At 41.4% G+C, this 18788-nt stretch overlaps 1 protein-coding gene across 1 annotated transcript in view; it reads right to left on the reverse strand.

The window, feature by feature from the left end:
* The window catches only part of LOC115794614 (nuclear factor of activated T-cells, cytoplasmic 1-like), a 59679-nt gene extending 48299 nt beyond the window's left edge, over nt 1-11380 (reverse strand). The window contains exons 1-3 of the mRNA XM_030750218.1: nt 10979-11380; nt 6014-7097; nt 3904-4063 (exon numbers count right to left, since the gene is read on the reverse strand). Of these exons, the coding sequence (XP_030606078.1) occupies nt 3904-4063; nt 6014-7097; nt 10979-11099 (1365 nt within the window). The 5' untranslated portion in view covers nt 11100-11380. The remainder of the gene's footprint in view (nt 1-3903; nt 4064-6013; nt 7098-10978) is intronic.
* Between the last annotated feature and the right edge of the window lie 7408 nt (nt 11381-18788).

Here is an 18788-nt window from a genome sequence, read left to right on the forward strand (position 1 = left end):
TTGCTGCTTTAAACTTAATGAGAGTGTGTGTGTACAGTATGTGTGGGGGAAAGCCCTACAGGCCAAGTGATTATCCTATATGAACTAGCCATAAGCAGTTCTGCACTATGTACTGCAGGATGAGATTAATTCTCCACAGGTGTTGTTTGCTGTTACCAAGGCCTGGCGTATGCCTGTTTTTCCCATGTGCGGTTGAACTTTGGAAGCCTTTGCATCATCTTCAGCTGAACTCATATTAGATTGGTCAGTGAAAACTTTAGAATTCTATTTTTTTCTTAGTGGTCTGCTCAGGAAAAACAAACACAACAAACCACCAAACAATGCTGCGGCTATATTTTTAGCAAAGGTAGACCTGGTTGTTGGTTTTTCCTGAGTACGGCTTCAGACATTGGACATAGCTGTGGTAAGCAAGGGGAGAGTCATGAACAGTGTGAGATGCACTGTTAGAGTACCCTAGATCCCCTTAATGGTGTTGTGGTCTGATGCAGTAAGTAAAGTGGAAAAGCAGCAGCGGGGGTCGCAGAGTGGACCAATGAGGAGAGAGGGGGGTTAAAAGGCTGGAGATTTGGAGGAGAGGAGGGAAGGATGGAGTTTGACTCCAGAATAAATGACTGAGATTTGGAATAGAAATTGATGAGCGCTGGTACAAACAGTGAAAGGGTAATGAGTCAAGGTAGGCCAGGATTTTCATTGGCGTATGACTGGAGTAAAGGCATTCCAGTTTCCGTGCACCCACCCATCACGCAAACACCTCTGTTTATCAAGGAATAACAAGATCACAGTAAATGAACACATGAGCATCTTGGGTTGACCGCCTCCGCTCTCTCTCCAGAGGACTTTGTCAGTGTAGAAACAGTGTATCCCTCTATGTATTTCATCTTGCTGGCTTTTTTTCAAGCAGAACTTCTTTCCAACACAATGTCATGATCACTCATAGCACGTGTGTCTGATCATCCATGAGCTAAAAAAAAACAATAGAGCTGTGGATGACTGGGTTTTAACCGAGGTAGGCCTGCTGGTGTGGGTTTGGAAGATGGTTGAAGGATGAACGGTTCACAGGGAGTGACAGCCTCAGGCCCACCGGGGAGGCAGAGAGGCACCGGTGCATGGAAAAAGGAGGTGGCCTCTGATGGGTACTGACTCCTATGCACCACTGTCATGCTTAGCCAACCTCAGGGCTACTCAGGTCCTAATCAGCAGGATACAGAGCATCTCTCGGGGCAGACAAGCCAAGCCACAGCTGCCTGGTGACTCCCTCTGCCCTTTCTCTCTCTTTCTCTCAACACACTCCGGTCTTAAGCCACACACACACACACACACACACACACACACACACACACACACACACACACACACACACACACACACACACACACACACACACACACACACACACACTGCCTTAGCTCCTTCCTACACCCATGCCCTTGTGTCATTATTGACTCATTCTCCTTGACTGCACCTCACCCATCCAGTGCCTGCCACTCATTACCTCAGGGCACTGGGGACTACAGCATGTGCCCTATCCTCCAAGATTGTAACAACACAATTTCTCACAACACCACAACAAAGACAAAGGGAGCACTAAAGAGTAAGAAAGTCAGGCTACAAAGAAGAAAACACACACACACACACACACACACACACACACACACACACACACACACACACACACACACACACACACACACACACACACACACACACACACAATTTTTCTTCTTCTATACTTTACCCTCTAGCATGTACACATGATTGCCTAATCCTTATAGATTTATCTTCCTGCCAACTACCATGCTTGGAGTGGTTTCCACTGTTATGAAACCCTCAAGATATCCCAATTGACTGCACAGGCAATATCGGGGTCATAAATCACTCCTCACCAAGAACAGAAAATGTGAGCTATGTGAGCAAGCGAGGTGTGATGGAAAAGCATCTGTCATCATATTTTCTTATAATATTTGGTCATCACACTCTGCAAGAGTTGAGAATATCCTCAAAAAGTTGCCATTAAATTAGTGACTATAAATGAAAGAGTTAAATCATAAATGTAAATATTGACAAGACTGCATGTAAAGACCCTCAGGAGTGTTATTTATGAGTTCTTGTTCTGTCCCCGAGAGGGTCAGAAATTGTTGTAGCCTAAATCAAAACCAGCCTCACCCACCACATGGCAGGCTGAGTCTGCTCAGCCTCTTACTGCAGCACAGTGAACAGCGAGGGATAAAGTGTTGATTCACCTGCGTGTTGATATTCAAAGGCTTGTAAAGAAGGGAAATAATTACCTGTATTTACAGAGAAACCCTGCAGGTTGACAGGCCTCTTTATGACACAACACTGGCCAAAAGCTGTCAAATGTACTTGACATTGGGCAGACCAGGGTGTGCTAACACCCTGTTTACAAAATAGCTGTGGTGCTAACAACATTTAAAGCTAAGGCTGGACCACCAATTGTACTGTGTGTGTTTGTGTGTATATATATATATATATATATATATATATATATATATATATATATATATATATATATATATATATATATATATATATATATATATATATATATATATATATATATATATATATATATATATATATATATATATATTTTTTTTTTTTTATATATAATTATTTTTATTTTATTTATTTATTTTTTTGCAGGGTTGGTGCATCATTCAATCCTTCCTTGAACAAAACCGATTAATACCTATACAGTTAGTGGTATAAACATAGTTTGTGCAAATCAGCTGCATCAAAGGCAAGTTTACCCTTAACCTTAAAGGCATGCACACACGACTAAATCCCCGCCTTGTGCAAACTGAGACGTCAGCACGGTGTTATGACAGCATAGCTGAGAAAGGAGCTCTGTGTTGTTCTGCTAGCGGGACTGACGTGTGCTCCTTAAGTGTCTGCCAAATACAATAGTGAGGGGCGCTGGTCCTCCATCAGTCAGCATGCACTGCTGCTGGTCACAGTGACTTATTACAGCAAGCAGTTTAACCTGTCAGCTTCAGGGAACATTAAAAACACAGCATATGAGGAAATGCTGAAACATATAGTGTGCAATGTAAGTAATATAAGTACTGCATAGCTGCAGTCAAAGGTTACAAGACAGGTCTGCATTTTTAAAATCTAGTTAGGTAGGCAGGAATTTTTGTCTGTGTAGTTTGTATGTAGAATAAGGTGACTACATCTGCAATACCATTCTATGATCTTTGGTTGCATAATGAAAGATCTTGAATCCGTAGAGGAGATCTGCAAGCACAGAAGCTCCACCCACCTGCTGTTCAAACCCTTCTGTTTCTGAGGAGGAAAAAAATGGCTCAAAGGCGCTAAAACAGCTTGCTTCAGGTACTCACTAATTTGAGGGGCTTCACTGTGGCCCTCTGCCAGATAAATAAAGATGATTTTGAACTGTGAAATCTACTCTAGTAGTGGCTTGAGCTGAAAGTGATCATAACAGATTCCTTTTAATCTTAAGAGACAGGAACAGAGTAAAAGGTTTGCTGATAATTTGTGGATGGTTTGAGCAGCAATCACATACAGTAGTTTATATTTAAACACAGTCAAACCAACCAAATCTCATTTCAAGATTTTTCTTAGTAGAAAAAGAAAACAGCAAAAGAACATCAAAGCTGGGACTAATGAAAGAAATGTCAAGGCTGTTCTGACTTTTCTCTGTGACTACATGCTGTCATAAAATAAGCAACAGCCAGACATTCATGTCACCAGATTGGTGTTGGACAGAAAACTGCTGTTAATCAGCGTGCACTTGTTACCACTTATGCTGTAATGACAGCAAATTATTGCACAGTTTAAACTACAAAGCTAACCTTGTTTCTGGTAAATAAAAATGTGCACAACAGCAGCATTTGCTGTCTGAGCATAGTGCTGGCAGCATACCTGTACCACGGGGTGTCCTCCAGACAGCGCCTTCACGGCTCCTCTGCTCCCCTCGGTCTCATAATGGGCCCTGTGGTGGGACTTTGGCTGCACCTCTATCTGTAGGTTGTATGGGCCGGAGCAGGATGGAAGCTGCCAGTCAAGTGCTGGCAAAGATGGGCTGTAATTACATGACACATTGATTATTATTAGGTGAGAATAACACTGTGTATAATTCCCACTTTTCAACAGGATGGTGAACTCATATTTAAATAGTCCAAAGATTTTGACTTTCTGGGCTAAACACCCAGTGTCTGACTGAAAAACAGTGAGTCTTACATTTCCACTTCACTTGGAATAAATAAATGAAGGCATATGGCAAATGATTGTCTCTTTATGCATCTTCTGTTTTCTCTATTTTGGTTTTCATTCAATTTGCGAAAGTATGAACTAAGTATATAAAGTGTCAGCCAAATGTGTGTCCAAAATTTTGACTATATATATATATATATATATATATATATATATATATATATATATATATATATATATATATATATAATTTTTATTTATTTTTTCCAGGGATCTGGGGTTCTATCACTGTCAAGAAGTCTAAACTAAACTTGCTTTAAATTAGCCTGAAATTGGAACACTTTATTACAATCCAACTGGCTTGATCCCTCTCCATTTCATCATAGTCTATAATCTAATCAATTGAAATCATTCCCTGACGTGTGTAATTCCTTGGGTCTGGGTAATAATTATTGCCCCCCCCCCCCCCTTTTTTTTTTTAAATAAATCAGAGACAAATGTGCCCTGGTTACAGAGCAGTGTGTTTTGCATTATGGTGACAGGTGGAAAAAGACGCAGTGAGTTAAGAAAGTGACAGTGGGAGGAAAGACATTTCTAGGGCACAAAAACAAATCTTATACTGCCTCACAATCAGGCAGCTTTTTAATGTACTTCCATTTCAAGCTGATAACTGTAAAATTATAAAACACTACCAGCTAATGTTGAAGACAATGGAGTTATACAATGGAATAAGGTCAGCTGCACACCCTGCCTCGGAGCATGATATCTCTTTCTCAGAGCTACAGCTGGCCTCCCTCAACATCATTGTTCTCTTGATGGGGAGTCAAAGCTTCCCATGTGAACACCGTGGAGATATCTAAACCAAAACAAACATGTGCAAGACAATATTTCTCTGCGCCGGATGCCTGGTAAACGCAAACCCCTGACCTGAAGAGTGGCTCGACTGTAACCAATCTCTGGCATCTTTGTGGAACTTGCGGGCTGTTTGTTGACCCAAAATGAACTGATTTCCCCCCGCAGGACTTTATCTGCCTATTCAGTGCATGACATCACTTTAGTTACACAGAAAAAGATGGGCTGATGGCGCGACAAACCAGTGGAGCGCGCTGGCTGATTAACTTACAGGCTGCTTCCCCTTCAGCCAGCCCTGTCACCATTGCTTCCTGTTGCTCAGTATCTTAATCAAACACTTGATTTCCGACAGGAAAGTGTGTTATTGGCTTAGAAAAAAAATGCCACAAGGGAAGAAAAAGAAAAAAAGCTTGCTTTGCTCAATTGACAAAAATCAATACTATTGTTCAGTGCAAGAGTCTATTTGTCTGAGTGTGTGCAAATGTGACTGTTTTCATTCTTATATTTGTGTGTGGGTTGCAATAGCAACAGCGGCACACACATGCTGGGCAACTCCTCGATGTGAAATACGATTTATGAAATAGTTCTGATCTTCAAAGGGAACTCCTTTGAAAGTGAAGGGCATGTAACTTTGAATTTCTGTCTTTTGATATGCCTTTTGAAGATTATAAACTAAAACAATCTTGTCCTCACAATAAATAAAAAACACCATAAGTGTGGGGGAAAAAGAGAACAATGGAGTAATGTAAGTGATGGTATGTGATGAATTATAATTTTCAGAAAATCATGACCCTCAGACTAAATGTTGGAACCATAAATCTGTCTTAAGCACAGACACATGCGCGCAACTGTTCTGAAGATAATTTTTAGGCAAAATTGCTGGTTTCAATTTCTGAACATGTAGATTGTATCTGATATAGAATTGCTGAATTTAGATTTTTGACACAGCAGGTGCAGCTCAACCTACCCGAGGTAAGTCTTGGGCTTAGACCAGGAGTATGGATGCTGAGGCACATCCAGGAACCCCGCACAATAGCTCTCCTTCTTGAGGGCCAGGCGGGAGGGATAGTCCTCATGGCAGAGCTCTCCATCGGGACCCAGCTCCTCGCCTCCAGGTTCCACCTTCAGACTCATGGAGGCTGAGTGGTCCAGCATGGTCTTCCGCGTCTTGATTGGGATTCCCTCCCCCATGTCTATCACTCCATCTGTGGTTAGAGCATTGATGGCAGCCACGATGGCAGAGTTGGTGTACTGGTTGGTGTTGGCAAGCCAGTTATCATCTGTGACACTGACCCTGGGGGAGCCATGTGGAGAGGGGGTCGGTGACTGGTTGGGTGAGCAGGATGTCTGATGGTAGGAGGTGCCATTGAAGCTGTACTTTCTCTTCCCCATGCCACCGCCATTGCCTCCGCCGCCCCCACTGCAGGAAGGAGAGTTTGGTCTAGAGCCACGAGGTTGCGCTGCCCAGCCTTCTTCGGCCACAGCTCCAATCTGAGGGGAGGTGGATGGTGAATGGTGAGGGGAGCCTGCAGGGCCACTGGCATGTGGACATGACAGAAGCATGGATGATCCTCGGGGAGAAACACAGGGAGACTGCCAGGGGGAGTTCTGCGGGGAGTTGTCATAGTTGTAGAACCCTGACTCATAGGATGACGCCTCAGAGTTGCAGCTGCGTGAAGAAATGCTGCTGGCAGGGCTGAGGCAGCTGGGATCACGGTAGCCGTCTGCATTGGGCAGCGTTAGTGTAACGATGGAGTTGACCCCTCGTTTGATAATGTGGTCCTCACTGCTGCTCTCTTCTACCTCATCCTCTGGGTACTGGCTGTAGGCTGTGATCTCAATGCGGGGGCTTTCTAGGGCTGGAGCTCCATTGGGTCTCAAGCTGTGGGGCAGGTAATAACCTGATGCTGCATGATTGTCATTGCTGTATCCTGTCTGGTGGCAAGAGATGACTGGACTGGACTGTAAGGTATGGTATTGAGTGGCCAGACAGGGGCTGCCCATGCCCAGTGGAAGGGACAGGCTGACGTTTGGCGTGTAGCTGTATGCATCTGAAAAATAAGAAATATATCTCAAAAAGAGACCCACAATATGTGGCTACATTCCAAAGCAAAGTCCAGAACAAATGCATTACGTGAATAATAAACTTTGACTCAACTTGACTTTCTCCTAAAAACGATGATCCCATACAACTAAACTGCATTTTCAAAATGAGCATTATTTCAAGAAGGACTTGGAGTGACGCTCAGTCAGCAGATCAGGTGGTCTTAAAAGCCAAACAGCCCACATCAGGCAATAGTTCACCAAATTCCCATTCTACCCCATCCTGCATAAAGTTGCTGCTGCCTCTGCGAGCTGCTTTGCAAACCCACCTCTGCTCTAGCTCCTCCATTTCATTCTATCCATGCAATTTCTGACATATTTATGCTCACTCTGTCAAGTCACTTGTCACCGATGCCTGCTCTCTTTTGCTGCTGCTGTCCCTCTGTTTAGGCTTTCCATTTTTTTCTTCTTCTTTTTTTTTTTTTTTAACCACCATATATTAATACATATTTATACTTTTTTTTTTCCGCCCCCACAAAAAAAAGGCTGAAAAAGTTCACCAAAGCATACGTTCGGGTTATTGTAGAATGGAAGCATAAAGCAAAAGACTTTCCCTCAGTTGATTTCAGGGTCAGACTGTTATTTTTAGTCCCTTAGTTTTATGTTTTTGTTTTATGTTTTATTTATGCGCCAAACCTACTTGTCTAGGTTTAGGACATGGTTTTGGGTTAATATGCAGCGCTTTACAATGTTAACCAGTTTTCTGAATCACTAGCGTGATAAATGCCACACTTATATGATTCATAAAATAAAAAGAAGCCTCACTGGAAAAGGGTAGAAAATAAATCAAGAAAACATGTTGAATAAAAATGTGTTTGTGAAACACATCACAACCAAATGTAGAAAAAAACCCTTTGTTTTGCATGAAGCATACAGTCTAGTTGTAAGGGAATGTAATTTCTAGAATTGCTCTGATTACATTTAAGAACAATACCCCTACACAAATCTCACCAGTATGTTTTTCAGATTCTGACTAGCCCACATCTTTATAAACATCTGGAGAAGCTTAGCAATCATCTCAAAGCGGTTACTGTATGAGGTTGCTGTGTAGTCGCAAGTTGCACAGCCACCCTGTTTGTTTGATCAGTTCATCTAAGGCTTTATTTGGCACACCCTGCTGTCATATGTACTCTACAGGAATCCCTCCAGCAGTGCTGATGGATGCTTTATTTGATTGATTGCATCACTCACTCAGTGAATTAGGCCCTCCCCTGTGGAAAACTGACAGCACTCTCGCATCGCTCTGAGCATGTGATTAAGTCAATGAGAGTTTGCTTTAGTGTTACACACAGATACACCACAGTACACACATAAACAAAGGGCAAGAACGGGTAGGTACATGAGGAAATCACATCCAGTGCAACCATATACAGTGCAGATAACCTGGAAGGTAGGCATGCCTCCTCAGTTAGTCTTGACATGGTTGGCTGCTATGTCAACAATAGTAAACCTCACGCCTGCCTTTTATTGATAATGTCAATGAGGGTAAAAATAGCTACAGAAATAAAACCATTCAGTCTGAAACCCAGCAAAGGGCATTCCCCTCTATGAACCATACTATATCTGTTAACCACAATGCTGCGTATCACACGAAATGACAGATCTGTCAAATAACATAAAATATGTGAATAGGCAAGGTCAAATTGATGAGACTCTATTTTCAGAGGTGGTAACACAATGGACTCCTTTCTGCACATGTAGTATTAAAAAGAAACACTCTAAATTCAACTTGTCCTTTTTGAAAATTATGAAACACGTTATTCACAAAGCAAGAGACTTAGAAAAGTGGCTTCTCTGTGGGGTTAGAAAAGGCTAAATGTCAAACCCCTTTACAGCCTGCTCCACAGAATTATAATGTGAGAATAGCAGTTACCGGTACCCACCTTTCTCCCCTTCCTTCTGGGCACCTTGACTGTACTCAAACATGTAGTTGAAATCAAACTCCGGCTCTTCATGCTGAAAGCTCATTTCTGCACCACTCATCGTACTCTTTTGAACATAAGGACGAGTTTTGCTTTTAGCTCAGTCTTCTCTGATGCTCTTTTCCTCTGGTTTGAACAGATGATAATCTCCTGCCCACTCTACCCCTTGTGACACACCTCCTTAGTTCAGGCCTGACTGACTTTGCTTAGAGTTGCGGCTGTTTTTCGTTTCTTTTTCTTTTTTTCCTTTTCCTTTTCCTTTTGAACGTGTGTGTGATCAGTGCACTGCGCTGCAACGTACTTCTTCTAACACCCACTCAAAGACACTGGGGCTTTCACTCTTATCTGCTGCATGATCTTGAAACTTGACTTCTCCGGGTCACATGCATCACCACTGCTGAATAACAGAATTAGGAAACCAGATCAGATTTTGTGGGGTGAAGCGAAGAAAAGAGAAATAAAATGAGTCACTCGTGAATACGAGGCAGTGCCTCTCCAATTGTTTGCAATGCACTGAAAATGCAGTGCAAGCAGATTTAATTTGAAAAACACAAATTATAGCGTGCTCTTTCTGTCCTCAACAATTTCTTTCAATTATGCTATCATGATCAAAACACATTCTCTCTCTACAACCAAACGAGTGTGACTAAAGAACGGATGGGTTTATCCGCAGGCATTGCGGTCTAGGCTGGGCTCAGAGTGACGGGACCTCATAGAGAGATAGGTGGTCGCCCACAGAAGTCATCTGCAGCCTCTGGAACTAAGAACTCTGGGGCCACTTATCGCACATGGCTGACTATGGGCTATGGCAAAACACCAGCACAGCCTCTGTGTGTCTGTGCGCTTGCATTCGAGTGTCTGTGGGCCTGTGAGTTTGTGTGTGACAATAAAGCAGCCCTCGCCACACTGCTGGAGCTGTGTGTGGTTAAGCACGTCTCCTTGTCAAGCAAGTTACCCAGCATCCCTGAATGCACAGATCACAGCGCTGCCTCTTACTCACAAACACATGTATACACACACACACATCTGTTGCAAATTATAAGGCTTAGTATTGAGGGACTGAGCTGAATAATAATACAGCCTGCACCCGTCCGTCTCTAACCTCAAAGACAAAATTAAATTCCTGAAATCCACTGAAAGCCAGTGACATCACCGCTATGAATTAAGACAAGGCTATCAGTGACTTCTGATCAGATTTTTCCCTCTAAATCTGCTTAAAACCGAGACTTTGCTTTTGATGGCAAAGAAAGCAAAGAATATTTAGCAGCTTCTGAGTTATGCTCCTCAACTGATCCTGACCTTTAAAATGGTCCCATACAGAGAAGATTTTGAATTTTTTTTAAATAGAAAAAGTAAAACACATGAGCTGGCATGAACATTTTAAGAAAGACTGCAGGTCACAGCAACAGTGTAACCCCATCATCTTTCATTGCACAGGATGAGAAGCACCTGCAAAGACAGCTGGAGACACCTAATGGTGTGGATGTAAATTGAGCTTAACTGATTCTTGTGCAGAGTTAAGCACAGGCGAAATACGCTGTTGCATTTATTTTGTGAGACTTTTAACAGAAAAAAAAAAAAACAAAAAAACAAAAACTCGTGACACCACCAAGAACGCCAAGACGTTTCTTCAAAAATATTAAAGTCGTAATATCTAAATAAATAAATGATTTATTATTATTATTATTTCTTAAAATCTTAGGTTATATTGCAGTGACAGCTCTCAGTAATATAATCTTACAGGGTTAACCCCGATTTTGCCCTGATGCGTAGTCCCCTTTTAGTTTGCATTAGCTGCAGCACCTGGTATCCACGCATCTTTAAATCAAAGAACAGCTAAAGCAGGTAATCCATATGTACTGCAGGGGTATACTGCTAGTGATGCACAATCATGGAGAGTACCTTACCTTCTTCTGCAGACTTCATATCGGCGGCGAGAGAAGTAAGAACCTGGAGTCCCCGCTCCTTGCCGGTTGTTGCTCCAAAGCTGAACTTGGAACTGACGCTCAGGCAAAAGGTATCCTGCATTCAACAAGCGATGCGCAACTTTCACCGGTTGTAAGGTTGTAATGTGCTACGCCTTCACCGATAACAGTATTCAAAACACAACTGATTCTCTTGATAAACCAATAAATGGAAGCATATTTCGGAAAAAGAATCGTTAATAATCGAGTGTATAACTTTGAACCACAACGCGATGGACTGCGCACCAAAGGAAACGGGAATGGTGGATAGGAGAGCGGCGCAGGTACGGGTGCTAAAGGGACCCTGGTTTAGGTGAGTTTGGTTCTCTTCGACCCAATGAAGGTTTTAAAGAATCTCCACAGGTCTATGACGCAGAGCGGTTTGTCAGAGGGGCCGGCTCCGGTGCTTTTAAAGTTGGAAAACACCCTCCGTCCTCCCGTCTGTGCGCCGCCCATTCAGGGTTGACGCGACCGGCTTCTGCAACCTCCTGGACCGCCTGATGATGTCTTTCATCCTGGGATCCCAACGGAGGAGGTGGGAGGTGTGTGTGTGTTTGTGTGTACGTGTGCATGTTTGTGTGTGTGTGCAGGCGTACGTGTGTGAGAGAGCAGAGAGAAACAGAGTCGCTGAAAGAGAATGAAAGCGCACACCGCAAAGTTAACGTTATGTTAACAAACGATCCATTTTTCACATTTTTATGATAAAATTAGTCAACAAATCAGTCGCAGAATGATATCCATTTATTGCAGCTGCTGGAGGCTGAGATTGTTTTTATGGAATTTCAGAAGTTTACATTTTTCTTTTCTTCTTTGCTGCTGCGGTATTCTTGCTTAAACTTCACTGCAGCCCCTCTTATCAACAAACCTTCCTTTGGTAGTTTTCAAGTTCTCTGTTGTTATCTGAGGACACACAATCTTTCTCCCATGCTGCTCTGTAGATAATCCTGCATGGCATTGTGACAAGTTTGTGGAGTTTGGGTAGTGGGGCTGGATAGGGGTGGGGGTTGGTGTCTTCTACCGACAGACGATCATATTCTACATTTACTGATATGACTGTAATGGCCTTTACCACTAACACCGGCAGTTCATTATTATTCATTTGAGTTCCGTGATTTAAAACAAAAGACGCTATCAAATTATTTTCCACATTGGTTTTGCTTTTGTTCGAGGGAAACATGGTTTCACATTTTTTGTCCAAAATAACCACTGACCGCCTCCATCGCTGCTTCCCACCTCTGTGCACTGAAGCAGTCTGAAAAATACTGAGGTTCAATTCTATCAACTTGTGTCCTTAATTGTCCTCTTATTACTGCTTAATGTACCCCGATAGAGCCTATTATATAACATTATTGTTATATGATGGGGTCAAGACTTACATAAAGATAAAACATACAGAGGCATTGCTGTCTGGACAGAAATATGGAAAAAATCTTATTTAATGTAAATTTCTGTTCCACATACTGTGTGATGGCCTTTATCTAAATATACATGGACGAGTCTGAAAATGCCACTAAGCTTTGAGTGTTTAGCTTGTAAGCAGCTGATATTATATTGGACACTATAAGCTGACACTGATGAACTAAGTTTGAAATTTGTGATGACATTTAGAATTCAAATACTTACAGAGGCTTTTAGGAGAAAGAGAGAGAGAAGGAGGAGAGAGTGAGGGATGCTATAAGGATGAGGAAGTATAGACTTTATGTAAAACATTATCTGCTGATTTTGGACTACTGTTGTGAAGCTTGGACTTTTGCTAGTTTTGCTAAAGGTTTTGCTTAAGGTGTAATTTCTCAAAATTTGCTTTTCTAAATTCCTCAAAATTTATGGTGAAATTTTGTTATTTTTATCATTACTTAAAAAATCCTCACCGCCTCCTGCAGGTATTTATGTAAAAGTACAGTAAAAACAATGATATAATCAGTAGAAGTTTTTTTTTTTAGCAACAAAGAGGAAACACTTTTTTATGATAAATAAATATTACAGATTACTTTCTGTGACAAATGAAATCTAAGTAGGACAATAACAAGTGTGGTTTGATGACAGTATATGAAATTGTGGGAGTAATGCACAAAAAATCTACATGTTTTTGTTTTATTGATGCTATACTGAGAAGAATTATATATATATATATATATATGAGACCTAAATTTTAAAATTACAGTAAGAACATTGTAAAAACAAATAGCACAAGCAGACTAGCAATCTCATTGCGTGCCATTAGCACAATTAAAAATGCCTTTGGATGAGCTCTCTTCCAAGATTTCTGTACTGAGACTGAGGGACCAGGGAAGGTGTGTTTTCTGTGGTGTTTGTTTGCATATGTTTGACTCCATGTTTGTTTGTTTGCATGTCTGTCAGCAAGATTGTGTGAAAACAACCAAGCAGAATTTCATGAAACCTGATGAAGAGGTGGCACATGGCAAAGGAAGAACCCATTAAGTTTATTGAGAATCCAGATCAATTTCTATGAAACAGATAGGGCATTGGTCTTGGCATGAGGATGTGCTCTACAAGAATCTCTCCAGTTTCTTTTGAATTAGTTCCTTTTTTTTTTTTTAAAAGAGACTCTATGAATCTGAAATCTAGCTGGTAAGCTTGAGGATGATCACACATAATCAGAAACAGACTGCCTTTTGGGGGCAGACGGAGGGGTGGGAGTGGGGGCAGGCGTAAGCAGTCTGCACGAGGAGAAAGTAACAGTACACTGTGTTTTCTTTGCCTACAGTAGCTCTCTGGCGTCAGCTGCGGCTTGGCTGATGTGCATGTGTGAGCTCAAAGATGAAAAAGAAGAATCACATATTTTAGGAGATGAATTATGATACACACCAGTGGTAGGAAAAAAGTAGCTGCACAACTGATTGGCACTGTCAGCGGCATGAGGCTGCACAAGTTGTTGAACAACTTTAAAATGACTGTGGTGGGGCACAGTTCAGTGGCAGTCAGGGGGCTTATCTTGATGGATTCTGTGATACTGAGTGAAGTGTCATTAACTGCAGTCTGTCAAACCATCAACACTGACAGACAGTATTGCCCTCAGGTCATTAAGCAGTCTATAAATCATTTTTAAAAGGTATTTCTAATGATTTTCATCATGTATGTATTTATTCAATAAGAACTGTGCCTAGGTAACTTTCACTTTTTAAATAAATATCATCATAAGTTTGATTGTGTCTCTATCAGCAGTGTGACCAATGCTCAGGTTTAAATGCCCACCACAGGTCAGATCTTTATATAATAAATATCTATACTCAGTCTCTGTTCACTTGCTAAAATAACCTCTATACTTCTGCTTTTTCCCACTGAAGTTCAAATCCATATTTGGCATTGGGCTGAATGGGTAAAGAAGCTTGCAGAGTGTTTAAACTTTGTCTTTTAATGCTACTGTGTCACTAAAGGGGACTCAGTCTAGAAGACCTTAGAAGAAGTCACCTTCACTTTGCACCTCCTTTGCAAAAGCCAGATTATATATTATAGCGTTAATACATCTGGCCCTGCGACACTGCACGCACCGAACAGCCGCAACAGGTCTGCAGAGAGCATTAGAGAAAAGGCACATCTTGCACTCAGATTTATGAGTGGCCTGCACCTCACTTGTGTATTTCATAGAAAATGACAATTTCTGGTGTCCTTGTAAACACACACACATGCTGCTTTTGCATTTACAAACGGAAGCTGTTGCTGTTGTATTTTGTTTTGCTCCCCCCCCCCCCATTTTTCTTTTTAAATAATTCCACAAACCAGTGGTATCCAGATCAGGGGTATTCCATGTAGACTCCTGTTTTCTCCTGGTTTCTTGTTGTTGTACAGGCTTCGGTGTGGCACATAACTATAAAGAGCCAGGGCCTATTTGCCAGCACTGCTGATGATATAATAAATGACATGAGTGGCTTTTGAAGCATGAGTGCTCTACGTAATGCCAGCTGCTATAATGTTTACTACGAGTGGTTTGGCCCAGGAGTCAGGCTACATCTTGGCATGTTGAGAATCCATTTTTTCTTAGAACTCTCCATAAAAGATTTACATATAAAAGACAGACCAAAAGTTAACAGGTATAAATAATCTCAACCAAGGCTTTCCGAGCGCTGGGCTTAGTCTTGTCAGATTTGTTTGTCTAGACATCAGGGATGCTACCACTGGGGAAAAAAGGGAGCTTGAAGCACATTTTAATATGGACATAGACACTAACAAGATGTGTAAACCCAGAGAAGTGCAGCTTACTCTGAGTGAATCTTTGTAATACATAAAACTCAAGGCTGCAAACCCAAGCACTTCCCTCATAGCTGCACAGTTAATCCTCTCCTTTTACAACATATAATTCATGTTTGACATATCCGGAGAAATGTGCACACTGGCATTTTGAGTTCCCTACACTATTATTATGTATTTTCTACGTTTTTCTATGAGCCATAACTTGAATCAGGCTGCTTTTAATAGCTGTAAACGCTCATTTGTGTGCACTGTGTTGATACAAGTTTATTACTCAGCCGTAATAAACTGCAGTGTGAGTGGCAGTTACCGCAGTCACAGACGTGGTTACCAGTCATCTCTTTAGATTTTTCTTTGTCTAACATGAATGGTGATGCTGTTAAATGAAGAAGTCTGTGGTTAATGAAGCCGAGTTGTGAATGGCTGAGCATGCATGAGCACGCATACACAAATTGTACGCACTTCCCTACTTCTCCTTTTCCTTTGATAGTACATACACCCATGGAAATGCATACTTCTGCACTCATAAAGGAGAACTGCTTGGAGCTATCTTAGGCATGTCTGGACACTGCTGTATGTTTAGCTACTTTTTTTTCCCCAGAGATTCCTCTTATGAACAGGAAGTAGCATAAATATCTGGCTTGTAAACCAAAGAAGCGAGGCTGTCATCGTCACAAGGCCATTGACTAAGTTTGAGTGTTTGTAGAAAATCAGGAAGAAACAGTGTGAGGCCGGCACTTTATCACTGTTGTTTACTTGCTATTCTGGAGTACTGTCTTTCTAGCCACATGTCTCTGGTACCATCGTTGCTGTGCTATCATAAGTGGGATTAATACACCACTTAAAATTATTGCTACCTACTTAGTGCTGCATGTCTTGTGAGTCTATTTATGAGACCATATTGCTTTTAAGAAAAGAAAACAGAAACTCCAAGGGGGGGAAAAAATCTTTAAACTATGATGATGTTCTTCTTCTACTTTGTTATTGTTTAGATTAAATGCAGCTCTGTGGGGCTGAAATATCTGAACTGTGTTTTGCTAGCTAATGATCTATTACTGCACTCCGTCAGTGCTGTTTTCTCTGCGACTACTTTTGCTGACAGTGAGAGTTGTGATAAGAGCTTGACCATGGGTACTGTATCATACCCACATGTGTGGCTAATTCAAAACCTGTGGCCAATAACAGTTTCTATAGGTCAAAGACGCGTGACCTATGAGACAATTTTCCTATACAGATAATTACACAGGCAAGACATCTGAGGAGGGCCATATTGTCAGTTTCAAACAAAACAGTATGATGTAAGTGCTGCCTTTTTTTTTTTTTTCTATCTTTGACCAAAATGCGTATCCGTTCAGTTTTGTTGCAATCCCAGTAATGGTTATGGGATTATGAGGGCGGATGGTTTCATTTTTCTAGCCTATGACTGTCACATCTAGGTCCATTACCGTGATTTAAACCCAAGCATATATGCCAAGGCCATTTTTACTGCAGGGCTCTCCAACTTGGCCGCTCTACATTAAAACACATTTATACGGTCCAGCACAGCCAGGGTTCTGGTTATACGAAAGGGTCACTCACAAATCTGAGCTCAATCTCGGTGCGCCTTGAATCATCCTGTCGACTAAATGCTGAGAGATGATTTGTCACAGGCAGTCACTGTTTCCATTGTTATTTTATTTAACCAGAAGATGACAGGAGATGATTTTTATCCGACACATTGATCATTCTAATTGCGTACACGTTTAGAATTAACAAAGAGAAATTACTACTTTGCAAATGTGGGCAGTATTGAATAACAGGCAAGTGATCAAAAATCATTGTATTCCTTTTTTTTCCGTTTCATATGCTGATTGCCAGCCTTTGATGGATAATTCATTAAACCTGAGACTGGATGATGCTGCATTTGCAAGTGAGGATCAGACATTGTTCCCACTGCCAGAGATGCTTTGTTACTGTTCCTACAAAATTTGGGATGACAATTCTGGAACACTGATTGGACAGAAATTAGATCAGACTGTACAACTCACCCAGATACATGTTTTTGGAAGACTTCTCTCACATCTTTCCATTTAATTGTGAAGTGTATGAAGCCAGGTGAGCCAGAATTGGGGGTAAGATTTAGTTTGGCCCTGTCTAACTGTGCCTCTGTTTAAATAACAAGACTGGAGTTCACTTTGTCAAGCTACGAATTAGTGTGACACAAGAACATTTATAAAAATGCAAATTGTTGTTTTTTTAAACTTTTATATCAATAGACTGGCTTCCCTCTGTTTCTAGTCTCGATGCTAGGCTAGCCCAAACTCACCATTCTGTGGTGTCAGTCTAATGGTTGCTCTATAAGTGAATGGACACATATCCTAAGTTGCTGAACTTTTCCTTTAGGGGTCGGCAGCATTCATGTGTCTTTTAAACTGTTGAAATGGTCTATATCTTTACTCCTTTTTATTTATTATATTTCTCAAGCTGTTTTCACCCAGGAACCCCGGACAGTATTGGGAGAATAAGGTCAGGCTGCTGTGTGAGGTTGCATTTTCTCAGATGCACTGCAGGACAGAATCAGTATTAGACTCACCAATGAATACAGGCTACTTTGTTTGGTTTGTGTGAGGGTGCTGCATGGTAGAACATGCAGGAGGCAAAACACTTGAAGTTCACTCACCTGCTGTAAATTCTCCAGGCAATGATCAGCTCTATTCTCATATGGACTCAGTCAGTCATTACACAGCCTTTATTTTATTTTATTTTTTCTTATCATGCAGCAGGCTTTTGGGATCTACAACAAAATCACTGGTGTTAATAGCCTGATTGGAATGAAATCCTAAGAAACTCTGTGACTTCGGTATCACCAGCCCCTATATGAAGCCAGGTTAAGAAAAGCACACTGTATTTGCTGTGTGAAAACCTTTTGATTTTAGTTACTTTTTCCAAGTTCAAAATGAGAACCGTATCATTCATCGAGTCTAACAGTGTCACCGATAATGATCAGGAGAAAGATATTCTTGTCTTTCATATACTTGTAATTCGGAGGTATGATTGAAAGAGGCTTTCATGCACAGACGTGACACAGATCACCTCCACTGCTGTTTATGTGATTCTGTGACCTGTCCTTGGCGTTGGTATTGACATGTCATAAAATGATTAAAAATAGCTAGATCCTGGCTTACAATGCTGCAGCAAGTCACAACCCTGTTCCAAGATCGGCCGACTGTCATTCTAACTGAAGAGTCAAGAAAAATAACTCCTGCTTTGCGTTTACGTTGAGGGGGGTGAACTGAAATACCGACCTTGTCTTCTTTTCCTGTCTCTGGTCGATGCCCTTCCTTTTTGATGGGATCCCCTCTTCTGTTTCCTGCTGTTTGTGTTAGTTGCTTAGCGACTGCAGCAGCTGTCCAGTTTGGAAGGATTTTTTTTTTTTTTTTAATGGTGTGACTTTGGGGGTCAGAAGGTTACAAGGTCAGAATTTGGGCTGGATGCTTTACAATTTTTTTACCTTGGCAATTTTGATGGGAAAAGTAAAACTCATCCCACTACAATGGTTTATCTACAT

This window comes from Archocentrus centrarchus, chromosome 16 (genome assembly GCF_007364275.1).
Source record: "Archocentrus centrarchus isolate MPI-CPG fArcCen1 chromosome 16, fArcCen1, whole genome shotgun sequence".
Taxonomy (NCBI): Eukaryota; Metazoa; Chordata; class Actinopteri; order Cichliformes; family Cichlidae; genus Archocentrus; species Archocentrus centrarchus.